Source organism: Sorex araneus, chromosome 5, assembly GCF_027595985.1.
Source record: "Sorex araneus isolate mSorAra2 chromosome 5, mSorAra2.pri, whole genome shotgun sequence".
In the NCBI taxonomy this organism is placed as follows: domain Eukaryota; kingdom Metazoa; phylum Chordata; class Mammalia; order Eulipotyphla; family Soricidae; genus Sorex; species Sorex araneus.
In genome coordinates this window covers 37,013,988-37,032,666 of record NC_073306.1, presented here as the reverse complement: position 1 = coordinate 37,032,666, position 18,679 = coordinate 37,013,988, and the positions used below count along the sequence as shown (strand labels likewise).

At 56.0% G+C, this 18,679-nt stretch overlaps 2 protein-coding genes and 1 long non-coding RNA gene across 6 annotated transcripts in view; 1 reads left to right on the top strand and 2 right to left on the bottom strand.

Annotated features, from left to right (window-relative positions):
• Nucleotides 1-3,122, bottom strand: part of NT5C1A (5'-nucleotidase, cytosolic IA) — an 18,422-nt gene extending 15,300 nt beyond the window's left edge. The window contains exon 1 of one of the 2 annotated variants that reach the window (XM_004614310.2): nt 2,892-3,122. In XM_004614310.2, coding sequence (XP_004614367.2) covers nt 2,892-3,020 — 129 coding nt within the window. In that variant the 5' untranslated portion in view covers nt 3,021-3,122. Of the gene's footprint in view, nt 1-2,197; nt 2,723-2,891 lie in introns of those variants that run through there. The other variant, XM_055140572.1, reaches the window with a different exon arrangement.
• On the top strand, nt 2,391-16,982 carry LOC129405115 (uncharacterized). Its single transcript, XR_008630338.1, has 3 exons — nt 2,391-2,522; nt 5,073-5,220; nt 15,343-16,982. It is a non-coding gene; the product is annotated as an uncharacterized LOC129405115 (long non-coding RNA).
• Nucleotides 7,334-18,679, bottom strand: HPCAL4 (hippocalcin like 4). 3 transcript variants are annotated; one of them, XM_004614225.2, is made up of 4 exons: nt 18,527-18,679; nt 13,078-13,247; nt 12,421-12,636; nt 7,334-11,031 (listed from the first exon to the last, which is right to left on the bottom strand). In XM_004614225.2, the coding sequence occupies exons 1-4, from the start codon at nt 18,672-18,674 to the stop codon at nt 10,834-10,836; spliced, it is 732 nt and encodes a 243-aa protein (XP_004614282.2). In that variant the 5' UTR covers nt 18,675-18,679; the 3' UTR covers nt 7,334-10,833. The 3 variants fall into 3 exon arrangements, with proteins under 3 accessions (XP_004614282.2, XP_054996548.1, XP_054996549.1); XM_055140573.1 differs by having other exon boundaries at nt 18,323-18,651; XM_055140574.1 differs by lacking the exon at nt 18,527-18,679 and adding an exon at nt 16,997-17,021.

Sequence of the window (18,679 nt, the reverse complement as noted above, 5' to 3'; positions counted from 1 at the left end):
GCGAGATTTGGGAGCTGACTAAGCAGTCACAGCGGCTAGCTGGGCTCGAGTCGCCTTGTTCCTGGGAGCGTGGGGAGGAAACGGGCTGAAGAGTTCCACTCACCTCTTTAGTCCCACAGTCTCCCCTCCCCACTCCCAGCCTGCTCCCCCCCAGGCACGGCCCCAACAGCCAGCCTGCCCCTGATCACCCACCACATTGGCCCCTTTGAAATCTCGCTGAAAAACCCACATTCCCACCCCGACAGTCATTCTGGTTTTGTTTTTTGTTTTTTTTGGAGGGAGAATTTTTGTTTTGTTTTGGGGTCACATCCAGCACTGTACAGGGCTTGCTCCTGACTCCACTATACTCTCAGGGGACCCAGGGGACCATACAGGATGCCAGGGATCAAACCCAGGTTGGTCATGTACAAGGTACTCGAGTGCCCTACCAACTGTACAATCACTCCAGTCTAGGGATCATTCTTGGCAGCACTCAGAGGACCAGATGGGGTGCCAGGGATGGCACCCGGGTTACATGTATACAAGGCAAACACCCTACCTGCTGTCTTATCACTCCAGCTTCAGAGGAGGGTGGTCTTAGGGCCATGCCCAGTGGTTCATGGAAGTTCGGATCTGACTCTGCTTGGGGGACACTCCAGGCAGTGCTCCTGGAACCATGCAGTGCCAGGCATCCAACAAGCACCTTAATTCCTGTGCTATCTCTCCAGCTCCTCCATGCATTTTAAAAAATTTATTTATTTATTTTGCTTTTTTGGGTCACACCCGGCGATGCTCAGGGGTTACTCCTGGCTTTGCACTCAGGAATCACTCCTGGCAGTGCTCGGGGGACCATATGGGATGCTGGGAATCGAACTCGGGTTGGCCGAGTGCAAGGCAAACCCCCTACCCGCTGTGCTATCACTCCAGCCCTCCTCCATGCACTTTAAAATGTGTTGTTTGACCTTTTTATCCAAACAAATTCATGGGCAGAACCCCAATATGTAAATCAGTTATGGCCTTTGTTTTGTTTGGGGTCACACCAGCTCTGCTCAGGGCTTACCTCCTGTCTCTGCCCTTAGAGAATACCTCCTGGCAAGCTCAGGGGACCATATGGAGTGCCAGGGTTCAAACCCAGGTCAGCCTTGTGCAAGACAAGTGCCCTGCCTGTGTACTATCTCTCTGGCCCCTCATCTTCTTGTATTGATAAAATTGATTTTACAAGTCCAAATGTACCCCACAACCAAGGGTATTTATTACAGTGGCTTCGGGTTGCTATTTGGGGGATGACACATTCGAAAGTAGGAATTAGGGTTCCTGTGCAGACATAAGCTTCATCATCCAACTCACTTGTTTCTGGTTCTAGGGTGTTTTGCACAGAAATGAGAAAGTCCTGAGTCATAGCAAGAAGTGGCTGCACGTGTCAGAAAGCTTTTGTTTTGTTTTGGTTTCAAGAGACAAACCTCAAGATCCTCAGCAGCAAATATCAAGAGGATCTTCTATCCAGCTGGTGCCAGGAAAGGCATGGTTCTGAGGTCTGCTTCACAGAACCCAGCCTGCAGCAAAGCTACGTCCTGGCATCCAAGGCGCTCCCAGGAATACCACATTGCACGCTGAAGCCGGGAGATTTAAGACACATTTTAAAAACTTGTTGAAGCATGGTTTGACCTGTGTGCAGGCCCCCTGACATATGGGGCACCACAGAACCTGGTTTTAAATCTAGAACTCACGAAGGCCTGGGCACTCAAGGCCGGCCTCAGGGCACCAACTCTGACCAGCCTTCTCACTTCCTTTTCAAAGTCCTTTCAGGCCCTTTCCCTTCTCTCTAAGGAACTGTCTAAGGAAACGGATGTTTAAGGCCAGCTCTAGGGCCTCGACCACAAAGCGTCCCTTAGTCTGAGGTCCTCTTTCCCGCTGGTCCCCATACCAGAGCAGGAGGGTTAGTTATCTCCCAAGTAGCTGCAGGTAGAGGGTGCCCCTGCAACCTTCTGAGCCTTGGCGCTAACCTGATTCACCTCTCCACCCCCACCTCTGAGCAGACCTGTCAGCAAGGATCAATACTTGCAGACAATATTGCAGACAGGGCTGATGGGGAGCAACAGGACGTTCCCTGATTGACTGAGAACTCTCTGGAAGAGGCCCCTCGGCTTATCTCTACCCTATTCCTCCACCCAGAGACAGAGATGGGTCAAGTTGGCGTTAGAAAGGCCTAGGCACCAACCTGAGCATCTTGAACTTGTCCAGTTGGGAGAGGAGCCGTGTCCTCTGAGCTTCGGAGGGCTGAGGCCTCCGTGGAGGTCTTGGGACGTGCGGAAGCCCAAAGCCAGGGCAGCAGAGCTGCGGCGCGGTCCAGGCTGGGGGCTGGGCGCCAGGGGCGCAGAGCGCAGGGCGCAGGCTGATTCCCAGGCAGCTGCTTTCGCCCCAGACGCGGCAGGCGCTGCGCGCAGAGCCCGGGACCCGTGGAAAAGATGGGGTACACGGCAAGGAACCGGTTTCTAGAGCCCGGGTGCGCGGCCCGGGCTGCTGCGGACCCGCTTGGCCAACAAGTGCGTACCAGACCCCAAGCTGCCGCGGGCGGTGGGGGCGGGCAGGGGGTGCTGGACAGCGCGCCCCAAGCGGAGCCGGGTGACAGCATGGGGGAGGGGGATCCTGGCGTGGAACCCGAGTCCCGGGGTCAACGCACACCAGGGCAGAGCTCCCAAAATAACCCCGAGCCCGCGCCAACCCCGGGCACATTCAGGGGCGGAGGAGCCGTGTCTCCCCCGCCCCCGTCCCTACCCCCCCCCCCGCGGGGCCACCCCGGTCTCTCGGGGAAGGGGGGTTCGACACCCCCTTCCCCGGGAGACCCTTTCCCTGCTTCCCCTAACCCCACCCCTACATTCACACACACACACACCCCCAGCCTCTGCTTTTACCGATTTGGGTTTCTTCTTGGGCGCCAGATTATCGTAAAAAGTCTTGGCTTCCTCCCAGCGCGGGGCCGGCGTGGTGGTCTCTGCCCCCGGCCCGGGCTCGCGGGGCTGCAGAGGCTCCCCAGCTTCCATGCTCCGGCTGCGACCCGGCCCGGCCCGAGCAGGCGGCGGCCCGACGCGGAGCTGGCGGGGCTGCGGGAGGGAGGCGCGTCCCGGGCGCGAGAAGGGGCGGGCGGCGGCGGGGCGGGGGCGCGCGCCAGCCGGGCAGCGCGGCGCGTGCGGGGCGGTGGGCGCTCTCCCGCCCTGGCCGCTGCCGCGCTGCCGTGCCGAGTTGTACGTGGTTGTAGGCACAGCCGAGCTCTCCCTCGCGGGGCGTCCTACACCTGGAGTGAGTGCGGCGGGGTGCGGGGGCAGCATTGGCCGCGAGCGCGGTTTTAGCGTTCCTGGGGATCGGGATGGCGGGGCATCGACAGACGGGAGGCCTGACAATTTTATTCCCCAGGATGATGACCCCTAAAGGAGAAAAAAGAGAAGCCAGCCGCCGGCACTCTCCCTCCAGCCCCCAAATGTCACCCAACTCTCCTTTTCCTTCTATGAGGCTTTGACCCTGAGCCCTTGAATGAGACTCCCTAGTCCGTCTGCGGACGGGAAGGAGGACAGGGTGGACAGCTCTAGCCGGTAGCACCCTGGAGTCCTTGCCTGCCAAGGCAAGGGCCCCTGACGTCTCTGGCGAGATCGGAGTCGGGCCAAGCCGGAGAGCGACTCTGAAAGAGAATGCTTGCTTGGTCCACTGGTGGCCAGTAGGGGCCGCGCACGCCCAGACCCCCCTGCTCGGGTTGGTTAGTTACAGCCTGCAGAGGAGGCTCAGCAGCAAAGACTTTTGACCCTCACTTTGGACCGTCCAGGGCACTTTCCCCTGCTGAACTGCACATGCAGATACTGATGCCGTCCACACCAAGGTGCAACCCAGGAAGCCAACAAGGGACATTTCTGTTTGGGTTTAGAAGTGTGCACTGGCAGGAGGGAGCACAGAACCCAGCTTAGGACGATGGAGAGCGTCTGCCTGAAAGGGGTTAGAGAATGGAAGGATTATAGAACACAGCCTCCACTGTGTCCTGGGAAGAGCCAACCAAACCCTGAGTGGGAGGGAAGAGAAAGTGAGTTTTAGGATTTGGGGAAGTTTGTTTTCCCTTTCCTTCTGTTGTTTTTGCAACGACAGGAGCCACACATGGCTTGGATATAGTGCTCACATCCTTAGTCCTTGGGGCCTGGGGACTATTTCTGGCTCCATGCTGTGGGTTGCTCCTAACGGTATTTGGGAGACCATGCTGTGCTAGGGAGAAACCTCTTTGCATGCAAAACATGCACTTAGCCCTGGAACTATATCTCTGGCCTCCGTGCTCATATCCTTGACCATGGTGCTCACTGGGGTTGCATGCCCTGAGTTTTGGTGTTTGCTTAGGGTCAAACTCGCTCAGCTATGGTGCCCCTTGCCCCAGGAATCGCACCCTTTAGTGGTGGGGCTCACATACACCGGGCTGTGGTGTGTCAGAGATCACACTCTTTGTTGTAGCAAGTAGAAGTCCCAAACAGCAGAGCCACTGACCAGCACATGTGGGTGACACAGGATCAAGGTGGGCACCACCGAGCCGCCTCTGAATCCCAGGGAAGTATGCTTACACTTGCCCTTCTCGAGTCTTTCAGAGCATGCAGTGAGCCCCCGAAGTCTCCCACATCCCTGCCCTGTAGTAGTATGACTTTGACACCCCTTCTGTCCAGAGGTGAAGTTGAGGCTGGACAGCTGGAACATAGTTTTACATGCAGGAGCCCCTGGAGCTCCTGCACACCCCTCCCCACAAGCATGTGTGACCCAAAAAGCAAAACCAGGTAACATTGACTCTGAGCTGACCCAGGGACTTGTTTTGATGAGTAAGATGTGTAGAAGCAAAGCTACACATGCAGGTGCTTGCAGATTCCATGATACCTTCTTGGGAACCTGCTGCTAAGAAAGGAGTCTGGATTTTCATGTGGCAGGAGAGTGGCCATGGGAGGTCAGAGGAGAAAGTGGTTCCTCTGGTGACTGGAATGCTTAGCCTCATGGGTGAGGCCATCTTGGCTGTCCCCAGCACTAGGTTATTGCACCCGTAGGACCTAGGTTTACTTTTTTTTTTTTTTTTTTGGCAGTACCAGAGATCTAACTCATGCATGGCAAGCAAGTGTTCTAATGCTGAGTTGCATCATCAGGCCCTCAGCTCCCAGAAAGACATCGCTGGATGGCACATGAAGCTGCAAATGTTCCAGCTGAGCCCAGCCCATCTCAGAACCACAAAGGGTACACAGCGTTATTTTAAGCTCTCAGTTTGGGGATGCTTTGTTTTGTAGCACAAGAGACTGAAATTGAGAAGGGCTTGGGCACCTCAGGGAGGGGAAAACTGTATTGAGAATAATCATGAGTGGAGATGGGGAGCTCCTGAGGTGATGTGACGCAGTGTCAGGCTGTCCAGTCACCTCTGACCTATGTGGCCTGGGTTGGAAAGATGATCTGGGTCTGTAAGATCCCTATTTGGGGGGAATGGGGCTTGGGAAGAGAGGGTGGGAGAAGAGTCCATGCTGGCACAGAGGATGCTGCAATGTCAGGGGCTTCTTGGACACGTGGGCCAGCCTTGCCACCAGCAGCCTAGTGACAATGGCTAAAGGCTAAGAGGAGACAGGAGAGGCCTCTTGATTTCCCCTCTGGAGGGTGCCTGTGGTCTGGACACCCTTTTCTTCTCAGGGGGTCAGCAGCTCAAGATGGGGAAGAGATAGGGGGCAGTGAACACCATGAAAGAAATCATACTGTTTCTGATCATGCGGGCCTTGAGCCCCAGTGAAGGTCTGGCTGAAGTGTCCTTCTCTAAGTTTCCAGAACATTCTTCATTTCAACAAATGCCTCCAGGAAATACCAGTTCCCTGGGGACATGGGATCCTGTGGGCAGCTGTTTGGTTACTCGGGTAGGCCAGTCACGCGGGGCTGGTCCTCTGGAGTGTGGGAGACTTCAAGGGGGAGGTGACTGAGACTGGGAAGAGCCCTGACTAGGGAGAGGCACAGGAGCCTGAGAGAAATGGAGGGAGGGATTCAGGGGGTTTAGGGCAGGGTCAGCAGGCGGCAGATCATGCCAGGCCAGGCGGATGTTGGAGGAACTTCACAGCCAAAATAGGGGTGAGGAGGGTGGCTCTGCTTTCCTCCTGGTGGCAGCTGAAGGGACAGAGGAAAGCCTGTGAGTGGGCGGCAGAGGGCACCAGGTCCTGTTTGTCCCCAGCAGGTGGGAAATAAGACCCGTGCCCCAAAGTGGCTTTAGCTGGAAAGAACAGACCCAAGGCCTCAGGCTTCTGAGTCACCTCCTTGGTTCTCACTTGCCCCCAGCCAGGTCACCCTCCTTCCTCTGCTCTAATTGCTTCCTGCTGGGAAGCTGCCCCCTCCCAGCGCCCTTGAGAAAACCCTTAGGAGAGCAATGGAGCATTGCGGGAGGACGCTGCGCACCAAGCGGAGCCTCTCAGACCCCTGCTAGGTTTTCTGGAAGAACAAGCTGCCACCAGACCCCACCCCCAGGCCTCTCATGGAGGGGTCCAGGCTTCTGGGCTGGACTGTCCTGCAGCTGATGGAGCTGGTCACGCACCTCTCTGTCACCTCTGGCAGTAGGGTAGGTGCGGGCTGAACTCCAAACCAGGATCTATGTGTCCACAATGCCGCCCTGAACTGATGTTTCAGGGTTGTGTTTTCCTAATTACCTGAAACACTGAACACTTATGGGCCTGCTTCCACTCAAAGGGGGCCTCTTTTCCTCATCTATACAAAGGCCCCCTATAGATGCGTCATAACCCAGTTCCCCACCTCTCCCCAGCTTCTCTCTTGGGCTCTAAGGGATTCTGCCCATTGCACAGAGGAGAACCCACATTCTGTGTCTTCTGCCACATATTCCCTTCTGGGCAAACTGCTCTGTCCATCCAATCCCCCATATCAGCATCATCAGGTATGGACCAAGGGCTTCCAGCAAAAACTGAGCAGGACCAGTCAGATTCTTTGGCTTGAGAATTGAACTGAAGAGTCTCTGGTGAGTCAGGGTGCAGAGTTTTGGGGGCTGCTCAGTCCCTCTGTGCAGGCAAGCATGGAACTCTACATAGGGACCAGGGAGGCGTCCAGAGGCCAATACTGCCAAGGGGACAAGAGCGCCTGAGGTCCAGAAAGAAGGCCATCCTGGAAGGCCCAGTACCCCCTCCCCCGCGAGGCCAGCCCCCTTGGCTTCCCCTCTGGAGGGTACCTGTGATCTGCACACCCCTTTCTTCTCAGAGTTCAGGTGTGGAGCCTGGCTCATGCAGTCCTCAACACCACGGTAGAAGCTGGGCCCTCCTCAGTGCGAGCTCCCCCCACATCCCCACCCCGGCCCCTCTCAGAGAAGAGCCCCCAGCACGGTCACACCTTTTATTCACTGTCAGAGGGTCACAGCACACAGTACAGGGGCAGACGTGAGGGCAGTCACTGGGGCACAGTCACAAGCTGCAGGGGACAGGGGGGTCCTCCTGAAGAATAAGCTAGGATGTCCTCCAGCACTCAACCCCTGCTTCCCTACCCCCTCCCACTTCCATAGCCTTACACAGCAGCCAGAAAGACCATGGACCCCTGGGATGCTCAGACCCTCACATCTGGTAAAGGTAAAAGAAAAGGCTGGCCTTTTCCAAAAATAACCCCCATCTTTGTCTGAGATGTCTCCAGGTCAGAAGCTGCTATTTTTCCAATGACCAAAATATGTAAGAAATGTCTTCCTGCCCACAGTGACCAGCACAGAATCAGCAGCAAGCCTCTCCCAGGGTGGGTTTTCAGGAAATATCTGTGGCTTTAATCAATTTCCATGTAAAAATATTTACAGTGTCCACTTACCCCTCTGCCTACAGACCCATTTCTTTCTTTATTCTCTTTCCCCTGTTTCTCTGTAGCAGGACTGTTTGCGCCCTCCCAGGGACCTAAGTTATTGTTAGAAAAAACCCAGGGCCTTGGCTGTAGGGCTTCCTTTCTCTTAACGTCGGACTTCAAGATAAATTATAGAACCCAGACTCCAACTCAGGAACCGTAATGGCCATCGCATGCTTCCCTTGGAGATGATTTTAGAGAATAGAAATCAGAGTCTGCTCTCTAACCCAAAGGGATATATGAGGACAGAAAGTGATGAGAAGGAAGATCCTGGGACCCAGAAATTCAGAACATTTGTTACTGCAAGAATCGGAACTTCAAAGGAGTCTGGATCTGGACAGAGCTCTGTGGTAACTGCATCTGTTTGTGTTGGTGCTAGGTAGATTCCAGCTCTGCTGATCTGGCTCTGTGGCGCATCCCTCCCACTACAGTAGAGATGTGAGGGTTGTTCCTCTTCTCAGGGCAGGACTGCAGCTCCACCCTGAGCACACATCCCTGGTACCCCCAGGAGCATGTGGGAGCATGTATTCCACCTGGGGGCTTCTCGAATCCACAAGGAGATGTTGCCAGCGCCTAGCCTGGCGTTATGGGTTCACACTATTTGGGCCATCTAAGAACCAGCCAAGATCACCCACGGGTATGTGTCCGGGAGCTGAGCATGAGCCAATGTGCCCCATGTGGCAGAGAGGGCATGAGAAACTCACAGAGTTCTGAGGCAGAGACATGGGGGACAGCAGAGACCCATGAGCAGAGGTTCCCAGAAGCAGAAGACAGGAGGGTTGACCCCATGAGGAGGGCCACCACACTCCTGTTTCTGTTTGGAAGACCACAGCTCAGAAGCTTCTCAGCGGGAAGCTTGCAAAAGCCAACTGGGACCCCAGAGTCAGCCCTGTTACCGCTGAGCGTCAGAGAGCGGGGCAGGGAAGAGACTCGTGAGGGAAGAGGCACTCTGAAAGCCTGAGTCTGGAGAACGGGAATGAAAATCCCTACTACCCTCAGCTTCGAGGGTCAGTGGCAAGCCTCTGAAAGCCAAGACATTCTGGCTGACATGGTTAGATTTAGCCTTGGGGCGGGGAAGGCACCCCACTCTGTAGAACGCCTTCCTGTGTTACTCTCTGGGTCTCAGTGGAGCTGGGCCGAGTATCTGCGTGTCTATTACTGACAGCACAAAGCCCCATAAAAGCCGGCTCCTGAGAGCAATGGAGCATCCTCTGAGGTGGTGCCGGTTAGAACCCTGTTGGTTACCGCCCTCAGGGCAACGTCCCCAGTTTACTAGCAAAAGAGAGGAAAAGGGTGGCACCCAGGGGCCCTGCTACCTTCCAGGGCAGCAAGAAGCAGAATCCAATGGAATTCAGGCCCAAAAGACGCACCCCCAGGTGCCTGCAGGGGGGCACAGCCCCAGAGAGGCGAATTCTGTGTCTTTCCTGCAGACACATCCGTGCACCCCTGCCTGGGCAGCCATTCCCTGGTCCCCCTCTGGGCAGGTAGCCACTGGGGATAAGACCGTTTTTCACGAGGATGACCTCGCCAGGGCACAGCAAGCCACTGATCACGAGACAGGAGGGCAGCGCGGGAAGAGAGCAGACTCGCTTTTCTGGCGGTCAGAGCATGCAGCTGGGAGCATGTGGCTCCCAGGGGGCAGAGCAGACACGGGGAAGCAAAAGTAGAGCACTTGAGAGATGAGGGATTGCCTGGCAGATTTAGGACAGAGGGCATCAAAAAAGCCTTTCCCGTGAAGCTCGCCCAGCGCAGGGTGAGGCCGCAGGCTCATCACCGCCGCCTATTCAGCCTAAACAGTGGCTAGGGGTCCTCGTCTTCCAGCCCCTTCTTCCTCTAGCAGCAAGAGAACAAGCCCCTCCATGAACTAGACCAAATTCAGGGCCGAACCACCAAGAGGCGGGCAAGGCACTGGTCTCACCCTGGCAGGCTTGTCTTTCTCCCTGAAGTCAGCACCCTTCCAGGGTAAACGCGCCCGGGAGCTGCGGGGCCTCGATATGCTCATGGAAAAGGAAGCGGCAGCAGAAAATGCTGACAACGGCAGCCCAGACTCAGCCTGATAAGGAAATGTGTGAGCCGACAAGTTTGGTGGCATTTTCCCTCTTTTGTCCCCCAGCATCCTTTCCTCCTAAAATCAGCATTTTCTATATTTAAGTAATCGTAAGAATCCAGTAAATATAAAGACTTTTTTCATCCTATACTAATAAAATGGGAGCTCTTTTCAAGGGTGCTAAAAAAAATAATTACATGATTGCAATTTTTCTTAAAACATCCGCCCTCAGGGTTCAGAGACTTCCGAATCCTCTTTGCTTCATCCTCCCGCAGCTCTGTGGGAGCCAGTGGGAAGGTTCAATAGTTCCCTTCCGATGAACCCGCCTCACCACGCCCTGGCTGAGATCCGTCTCCCGCCATAGGAGCTCCCACGGGGCACTGCACACTCTTAGCACCTAGAGGTGCCTGGCATGGAACAGGCGACTCAATACATGTGAGCTGAGGAAAAGGCTGGATGCACACTCCCAAGTAGGGGCCGAGGGACCCAGTAGAATCCAGGGGGCGAGGCAGTGGTCCATTTTAAGGACTTGGGTCTTCAGCAAAAGACAGACCCAATTTGGCCCTTGAACTTGGGTCAGTGGGACCACATCCTAGAAAGTCTGATGCCAGGAACTACAGAATTCCACGGGGGGGGGGGGGGCGAAATCCCAGACCTTAACCCTGTCTCTTGCAGCCAGAGCCAGCTCTCCGATAAGCCCAGGAGATGCTGGGCTCTGGACAACGACTGGGTATGGGGTTGGAGGACAGGATACCTGAGGATCTGTCTCTTTTCCAGAGGGGGAGGTGGTCCCTCGAGGATCATGGAGTGGGGGAGGGACAAGGACTTGGGCAGAGGGGTGGGTTAGCCAGACAGTAAGACTGGTGTCCCCTTCCCCTGGGGAAGGACCAGCCAGAGAGGTGATGGGGTGGGAGGTGAGAGTGCTCCTCCGGGGGCCTGCCCCTCACCAGCCTCTACTTCTGCATGTCACACTGCAGCAGCAGCACGATGGACGGGTCACTCTTGGCTGCCTCCTTGAACTCCTCCAGCGTGATCTGGTCGTCCTTATCCCGGTCCATCTTCTTGAAGATTTTATCCACGCGTTGCTGGGGGGTGAGCCCATCCTGGTTCATGCGCATCATGATCACAGTGCCCACCATCTTGTAGATAGCCTGGGGCAGAGAGGGAGGACCAGGGTGAACAAAGGAAGTGGGGGGGCCCACTGGGAAATGATAAAAATACTGGGAGGTGATGTTTAATCATTAAGGCAGAATATAACTGAGCATCTCACAACTAATAACATCTAAAACCCAACTCGGTCTAGAGAAATAGAAAGGGCAGTGGGTGAGACATTTGTCTTGCATGCACCTGCCTGTGTTCAATCCCCAGGACCATATATGGTCCCACCAAGCCTCCCAGAAGAGATCCCTGAGCACAGAGCCAAGAGTAAACCCTGAGCACAGCAGGGTATTCCCTCCTCCAATTAATTAATTAATTAATTAACTGAAAAAACCCAACTCTTCACCCCCAACCTACTTTCCTGTCCCCACCCCCATTACAGCATTCCCTGTCTCAGTAAACAGTATCTACCTTGCACGTACTTATATCAAGACCTAGATTCCATCTGGACCTCCTTCCCTTTCTCACACCGGATCTTTCAGCAAATCTTGCCTGCTCTAGTTCTGCAACCAATCCCAGCCCCAACCATTCCTGCCACTTCCTCTCCTCCATCAGCTCTGAACTGAGACACGTGGAAGGCTCCCTGCTTTCTGTGGCTTAGGTCTGTTCTCCAGGCTGAGAGCAGAGAGCCCTCTAGTGGCCGCTCTTCTCACTGGTAAAGTAGCCCAGGCATCAGGAGACACTGAGACTTGGGTGCTGGAAAGGAGACCACATTCCCTCTTGCCCTCCTTCCACCCTTACTGCTCCTTGAGCACTATAAACCCGATTTCACAGTAGCACCTCTGCATTTGTGGTACCCTCTGCCTACAACACTCTTTTCTAGACAGCGACACGGTTAGTTTTCACCCCGTGCTACTCACTCACATTTCACCTTGTAAAATCACTGTTCCTCATCATCCTCTTATGTTGCAGTTTGCCATCTTCAAAATACTTCATATGCCTAACACTGCCTAGGCTGTTGCTCCTGCTGTTCTAAATTATGTTCACTAGAAGGACTGTCCCAAAAGCTGGAACGTCGTAGAGTGCTCAGCATATGTCAGGCACTCGTTATGCGTTTGCCAAAAGAATGAACGAGAATTTCTCAGACCTGACTGTGAGGTCAGACTCCAACAGCTGTCACCAGCTGGGTTTCCCCGTCTGTAGAATGGGGTCCCTGCCCGCTCGGGCTGTTGGCACATGCACTTGGCACAAGACGGAAGCTACACTGAGCCTGATGCCAAGAAGCCACTGGAGCCTAGGAGGCTGCCTGTGGGTGCTGTGAGGCTCCTGGCGCCCTACAGAAGGGTGGCTGGGGGAAGCTGGGTCAGGGGAGGCCTGCCGCAGTGAAGGAAGAGGTACTGCCTGGCCCGCCAACCCGGCGTCTAGGATTCGTCCCGGCGCACCTCGATGATCTCTAGCATTTCGAGGCGCGTGATGCGCCCGTCGCCGTCCAGGTCATACATCTCAAAGGCCCAGTTGAGTTTCTGCTCGAAGCTGCCGCGGGAAGTCACTGAAAGGGCGCAGATGAACTCCCGGAAGTCGATAGTGCCGTCGCCATTCTTGTCAAAGGTGCGAAAAGCGTGCTGCGCAAACTTGGAGGCGTCGCCGTAGGGGAAGAACTGAAAGGGGGCACGGGTACAGCGGGGATGGGTGACCCCGCCCCGCCCCGCCCCGCCCCCGCCTCCATCAGCTCAACCCCGCCTCCTGGACTGCCCGGCCCCGCCTCCATCAGCTCAACCCCGCCTCCTGGGCTGCCCGGCCCCGCCTCCATCGGCTCGGCCCCGCCTCCTGGGCTGCCCGGCCCCGCCTCCATCGGCTTGGCCCCGCCTCCTGGGCTGCCTGTCCCCGCCCCCAGCGACTAGCCCCGCACCCTGGGCTGCCTCCTCCCCCCCACACACACATACACACGGGCCCCGCCCTGCCCCCACCCATTTGGCCCGCCGCCAGTGCTACCTGGCTCCGCCCCAGATGCGCTGCTACCCCCACCCTCCTCCGGTGACCGGCCCTGCCTCTGCCCACTGGACTAGCCACCTGAGGTACCTGGCCCGCTCCCCGCCCACCTTGATATAGAGCTGCTGGAACTCCTCCAGGTTAAGGATGCCGCTGGGGCAGTCCTTTAGGAAGCCCTTGTACCACTGCTTCAGCTCCTGCTCACTGAACTCCGTGTTCTGGACCAGGTCCTCCAGCACCTCTGGGGCCAGTTTGCTGTTGGTCTTCCCCATGGCGGGGCCTGGGGACAGGGTCTCCATTTGGTGCAGGGCCACACTTGAACGTCAACTGTGGATCCCCATATCCCCATAGAGGGTTCCCTTTCCCATACCAGCTGTTTTCCATAGTGTCTCACAGTCCCAGAACCGGGAACACTCCTTCAACAGCAGGGTGGACCCCCCCTTTTCCCAGCAGCAGCCCCCACAAACCCCACTTTCCTAACCTAGGCTATAGAGGTCCTGTAAGAGTCTTACCTTCTCAAAGCAGTCCCTCCACCCCATACCACAAGGGGCCGTCCCTTCCCCTCACCATGCTGCCCGTCACAGGGCTTCCTCTCTGAAGCAGGCTTCCTTCCCTCCAAACACCCTGCACCCCACAGCAGGCCCCACTCCTGTCCTCAGCGCAGGTTTCTGTCCCCCAGGACGCCCCCAGCCTTCTGATCCTTCTCCTCAAGAAAAGCACGTGCATACTATAGGCCACAAACTTCACCCTCCGCTGGGGTTCCTTCCAGAGCACCCCTGAAGGCTTAAGTCTCCGCCAGCTTCTCTCCGGAGTTTCCACACACCGCCTCCACCTGTCTCCCAGACTCATCTCCTCCTAGGGCCTCAGGCAGGTGCCCGGGCAGCAGCTGTTCTCTCTCATTCCTCTGTATAAATCATATGTAGCTCTGATGACCGTTATTGCATTCTAATCTGCACAGAATCATTCATTCCCTGAGCAGTTTTTGCTGAGGCTGACTGCATGCTTGCCCTGTACCAGTGATGGGGGGTGAGGAAGCCACAGGCCCATTTTCAGTAATTCACCTTGGGGTCAAAGAGGCAGATAGCTGATTGCAAAGAGTCTCCATCCATGACAAAGAGTTTGGCCTTTATGGAGAGGGCACAGAAACCCCTGGGATTTAAAAGTGTGGGTTAAAAATAGAGCATTCAGTCTACAAACACTCAAAGAGGGACTCAGGTACTGAGCCAGTGGTTGGGAATCCCAAAAATATATGTGAGGAGGCCGGAGCGATATAGTACAGTGGGTAGGGCGTTTGCCTTGCAGGATTGACCCGGGTTCAATCCCTGGCATCCCATATGGTCCCTCAAGCACTGCCAGGAGTAATTCTTGAGCACAGAGCCAGGAGTAACCCCTGAGCATCGCTAGGTGTGGCCCAAAAAGCAATATATATATATTTTTTTCTCATATATATATATATGAGAGAAGGGAATATATTTCATAGTTTCCTGTGGAGTCTGTGAGGAAAAGAACTGGTGTGGGAGGGCAGTGAGTAACTCTGCACAGGTTTGGTGCAAGGTGTGGAGAAGTGAGGATGAGCTGAGAGGTGAAGGGAAAGGCCATTGGCAAGACCTGGGGACTGACTTGATGTGGCAGTGACTGGAGCTGGGGCATACCCTGAATTAGAGACAGATGCATGGAGCTAGCGTGGCTGAGAAGGAAGCTTGGGGATGGTGAATTTTCACAGCCCAGCCGGAGCATGGTCCTGGTCTGTGGGGCAGGTATATGCTTCTCAGGCCAGGTGGGTGCTCCTGTCTGACCTCCATGGGAGAAACTTCCCTTCAGAGCCTGAATTTCCCAGAATATGGCTTGGCAGTTGACTCTGACCTGCTCAGAGTCTCCCGGGAAGGGCGCCAGACTCCTCAGAACTGCCTGTCATGAAGCTTCTCTGAGAAAGGGAGCCCTCAGGCTGGCAGAGGAATTCCACTTCCTTCTGCCCCTTACCACTGGGCCTGTTCTAAACCAGGCCTGAGCATGGTCGGTTCCATCCCCTTCCTTGCTGTGTGACCTCCGGCTAGTGACCGGTTATTTCTGGGCCTCAGATTCCTCAACTTGAGGAAGTTGGCCGCCCCCTCTACCTCCCACCACTCCTGAGGATCAGGCCCCAAGAGAAGCATGGCATGGGGCAGGCATGCTATTCTCTCTCTCTCTTTTTTTTTTTTTTTTTTTTTTTTGCTTTATGGGTCACACCCGGCGATGCATGGGGGTCACTTCTGGCTCTGCACTCAGGAATTACTCCAGCGGTGCTCAGGGGACCATATAGGATGCTGAGAATCGAACCTGGGTCGGCTGCATGCAATGCAAACGCCCTACTCTCTGTGCTATTGATCCAGCCCCAGGCATGCTATTTTGGGAGCCTGCAGCAGCAGATCCATGACAACTACAGGAACCAGAGTCAAGGATGCCTCGGGAACCCCAACAGGTGGAAGACGGTAGGCTGAGCCCCTCTCGTTCTCACTGGGCCCCTCATCCACCAGATCCAAAGGAAGCTGATGCAGGAGGAGGTGTCTAATGGCGGAGGCAGAACTCTCCTGCTGTCACCTGTGCAAAGTGCTGTGTGTCTGCGCGCATGCTGTGTGTAGGGGGAGCGTGTCAGCATATGAGACTGCAGAGCTGCCAGGAGCACACGTCTGGGTGTGTCCCGGTGTCTCTATGGTCCTGCTTCCTGCCGCTCTTCTCCCTGCCATGAGCTGCTTTTCTCTCACTCTCACTTGTGCCTGGACCCCTCTGAGCCTCCTGAAGGCCAGATCTCCTTCATACCTTCTTCTGTTCTTAGATTAGCAAATAAAAACTGGCAATGCCCTTTTAAATCACTGCCTTCATGTAGTAAAAACAAGAAGCCTACCACGAGAAGAACTGGCCCTGAATCACAAGGCAGCTCAGTGCCAGGGCACAGGGGAGCACCAGACTGACATGTGGCAGGACCATCCTCTCCAGTCACAGCTGCTCTTGTTGGGTAAAGGACCTCTCCCACCCTCACCTGCCTTTAGGGGAAACCTCTGACCTTCCTTTTGGCCTCAGTGGAACCGCGAGCTGCAGACTGTGAGATCCATAGGAGATACCCAGCCCTCCGGGCCAGCACCAGCAGAGCTGATTTAGCACATCTTCAACCAGACTTGCCCTCGGCGGGGAACACACCCTTTCTCTCCATGTCCCCTTCTTCCCCTCACTTGTCCCAGGGGAAGATGGCCATCACTGTTATCTTTGCTTTGCCCAGCTCCTTTTTCTCTAGCTCCACCTTGCCAAGTCATGTTGTTCCTTCCTTTGAAGTGCTCCTGGAACTTTAACCATGTCCTCCCCCACCTCCCATACTCAGAGCCAAGGTCATGGCAGGAATCTGCAGTTCAGCTGGGGTGTGGCTTGCCAAGCCGTACCATTGGCTCAGCTGCCTCATCAGGACCTTCTCTTCTGACTTCTCTGTTCCCAGGGAACTTCCCTCCTAGCTTTGTCCAGAAGACCAGTCTAGGCAATGCCCTACCTATAGTCATGTCTATCAATATCCCCAGAATCTTCTCAACTCTGAAGCCCGCTCCCTCCCACCTCTTCATGCCTTACCTGTTTCCCCTCTCTCCTGATACCCTCTCTTCTCTTCTGCACTGCTGCAGCTCTGAGCAATCATGGGGCTCAGTGGAAGTCCACTTTCTGAGGATTAGCCTCTCCCAATCGGGACAAGCAGTCAGCAGTAGGGACTGAGCGCTGGGGCCTGACAGAGTTGCGAGCCTGGGAAATTGAGTCCCCACAGGTATACAGGACTCTCTGACCCACATCTAGAATTCTAGAATGCAGCCTGAGGAGGGAAGAGCCCTTTGCATGAAGCCCTGGCCCGAGCTACAGAAGTTCTCCAGTGCAGAGAAGAATCCAGAGTCCTATCTGGAGCCATGGTCAATGAATATCTCTAGGTGGGTTACAGGAGAGGGGCACAACTCCCTCCCCCCTTCCCCAACATCCTATCATGAAGTTTAGTCTTTGTTGCTCCCCTTCCCTTGAACTCACCTCAGGGACAATAACTGCCAGAGCCAGAGAAAGGGAGGGTGCCCCCAAGGCTGACAAGCCCCACAGCAGAGGCAAGGGTAGAAACCCTCTGGGGGCACGTTCTGATGGCACTGTAGCCCAGTGGCACCCAGGCAGGCTCCTCAGCTGTCCGCAGGCAGGCTTCCCTCTGGCTGAAAATAGTTTGCACTGCCCCTTGGCACTCAGAGGCCACCAGAGCCAGGCTCAGGATGGTGGGCTTCCAGTGGGGAGGTGGCAAGGAGAGTGGGAGGGACCAAGGGAAGCAATAATCCCACACCCTCACCCAGCTTCAGAGGAGCTGGTGCTGAGACAGTTGCCATGGCGACAATAGCTCCCTGGTCAGGAGATTTTTCTCTCTTTCCTCTCCTCCCTTTGCTCTTCTCCAAGAAGCAGTCAGGTCTTCCGCCCTCTTTCTTAACAAGAGACAGCGGGTGGCCTTCTGACCATATCCACCTCAGAGCTGGCCTGGGAGGGAGTCCAAACAGTCACAGGGTCCAGCCCACAGAGTGAGCAGAGACAGTGGCCATCCCTCTGCCTGGGGGAGATGCACTGACCCCTGGAGAAGGCAGAAGCTTCCTCGGCCTCCTCTCTGAGATGCACTGTTGCTTCGGGGAAAGGGCCCTGCTTTCTCTCAAAGAACCAGAGCAAGGCAGCGTAGGGGACCGGCTGAGACCATCTTTCCTGTCGCCCCTGGCCTGCCCATAGCAGGGAAAAGAGTGTGCTGGGGCCCTTTGGAGCAGCAAAGAGAAGGGTGCAAGGGAGTGATGGGGCACAGAAGGCCAGTGGGACCTGGAGTGACACCTGAGAGGCAGGAGGCTTCGACTTTGGCTGCAAAGACTGACAAGTTATGGTGGTTGGCCAGGCGGAATGACCTGGGTTTATCCTCCAGCCTGGGGGAAAAGGTCAAACATAGGGCCCCTGTCCAGCCCTGGGAGGCGCATGCGAGGTTAAGGCAGCTGAGAGGTGTATAAAGGCCCCTGTGTAGCGTGCGGGGCTTTCTTCCCTCCCCGGGGTCTTCTGGGAGGCTGCCAGTGTGAAGAGTGGGAATCTGGGGTGCCAGTCAGCCAAGGAGGGCTGGGAGTGGATTCTCACGGAGGGGACTGTCTTGGGGCGCCTTGTGAAGTGTCCTGGATGAATGGGGCACAGTACCTGGGTGGGGTTTCCCTGGGGAGGTGGGAGAGGCCAGGCGCTTGGGTTCAAGGAAGAGGGGATGGAGCCTCTAGAACCAGCACCACCAAAGCCCCGTATGTGGGGGTGGGGGCGAGGTGGGGGGTGGGTGTTGGAGGTTAGAGCAGCGGTTGATCTTACCTGAGCTGGAAGTTAAGTGTCGCCCCCTTCTCCCTGGGAAGGTGAGGCCGGAACCGGGTCGGGGTTCCCTGCCCAGGGTCTCTTCCTCCAGATGCTGCCACGTATGGCGGAATCGGGGTCAGGGAGACGAATCAGGGGCCGAGGATGGGGAATGGACAGTGGAGGGGGAGGGGACGGGGCCTCCGCCGGTCCCGCCCGCGTTACCTGAGGCCGCTCGCCGGGTCGCCGGATGCCTCGGGCCGCGGGGACAGAGGCTGGCTCGCGGCTGGTGCCCAGGCTCTCCTAGGTCCGCGCCGGAGCCGCCTCCCCGCTCTTGTATCACTATGTCTCTCGGAGGCGACACGATTTGCATAAGCC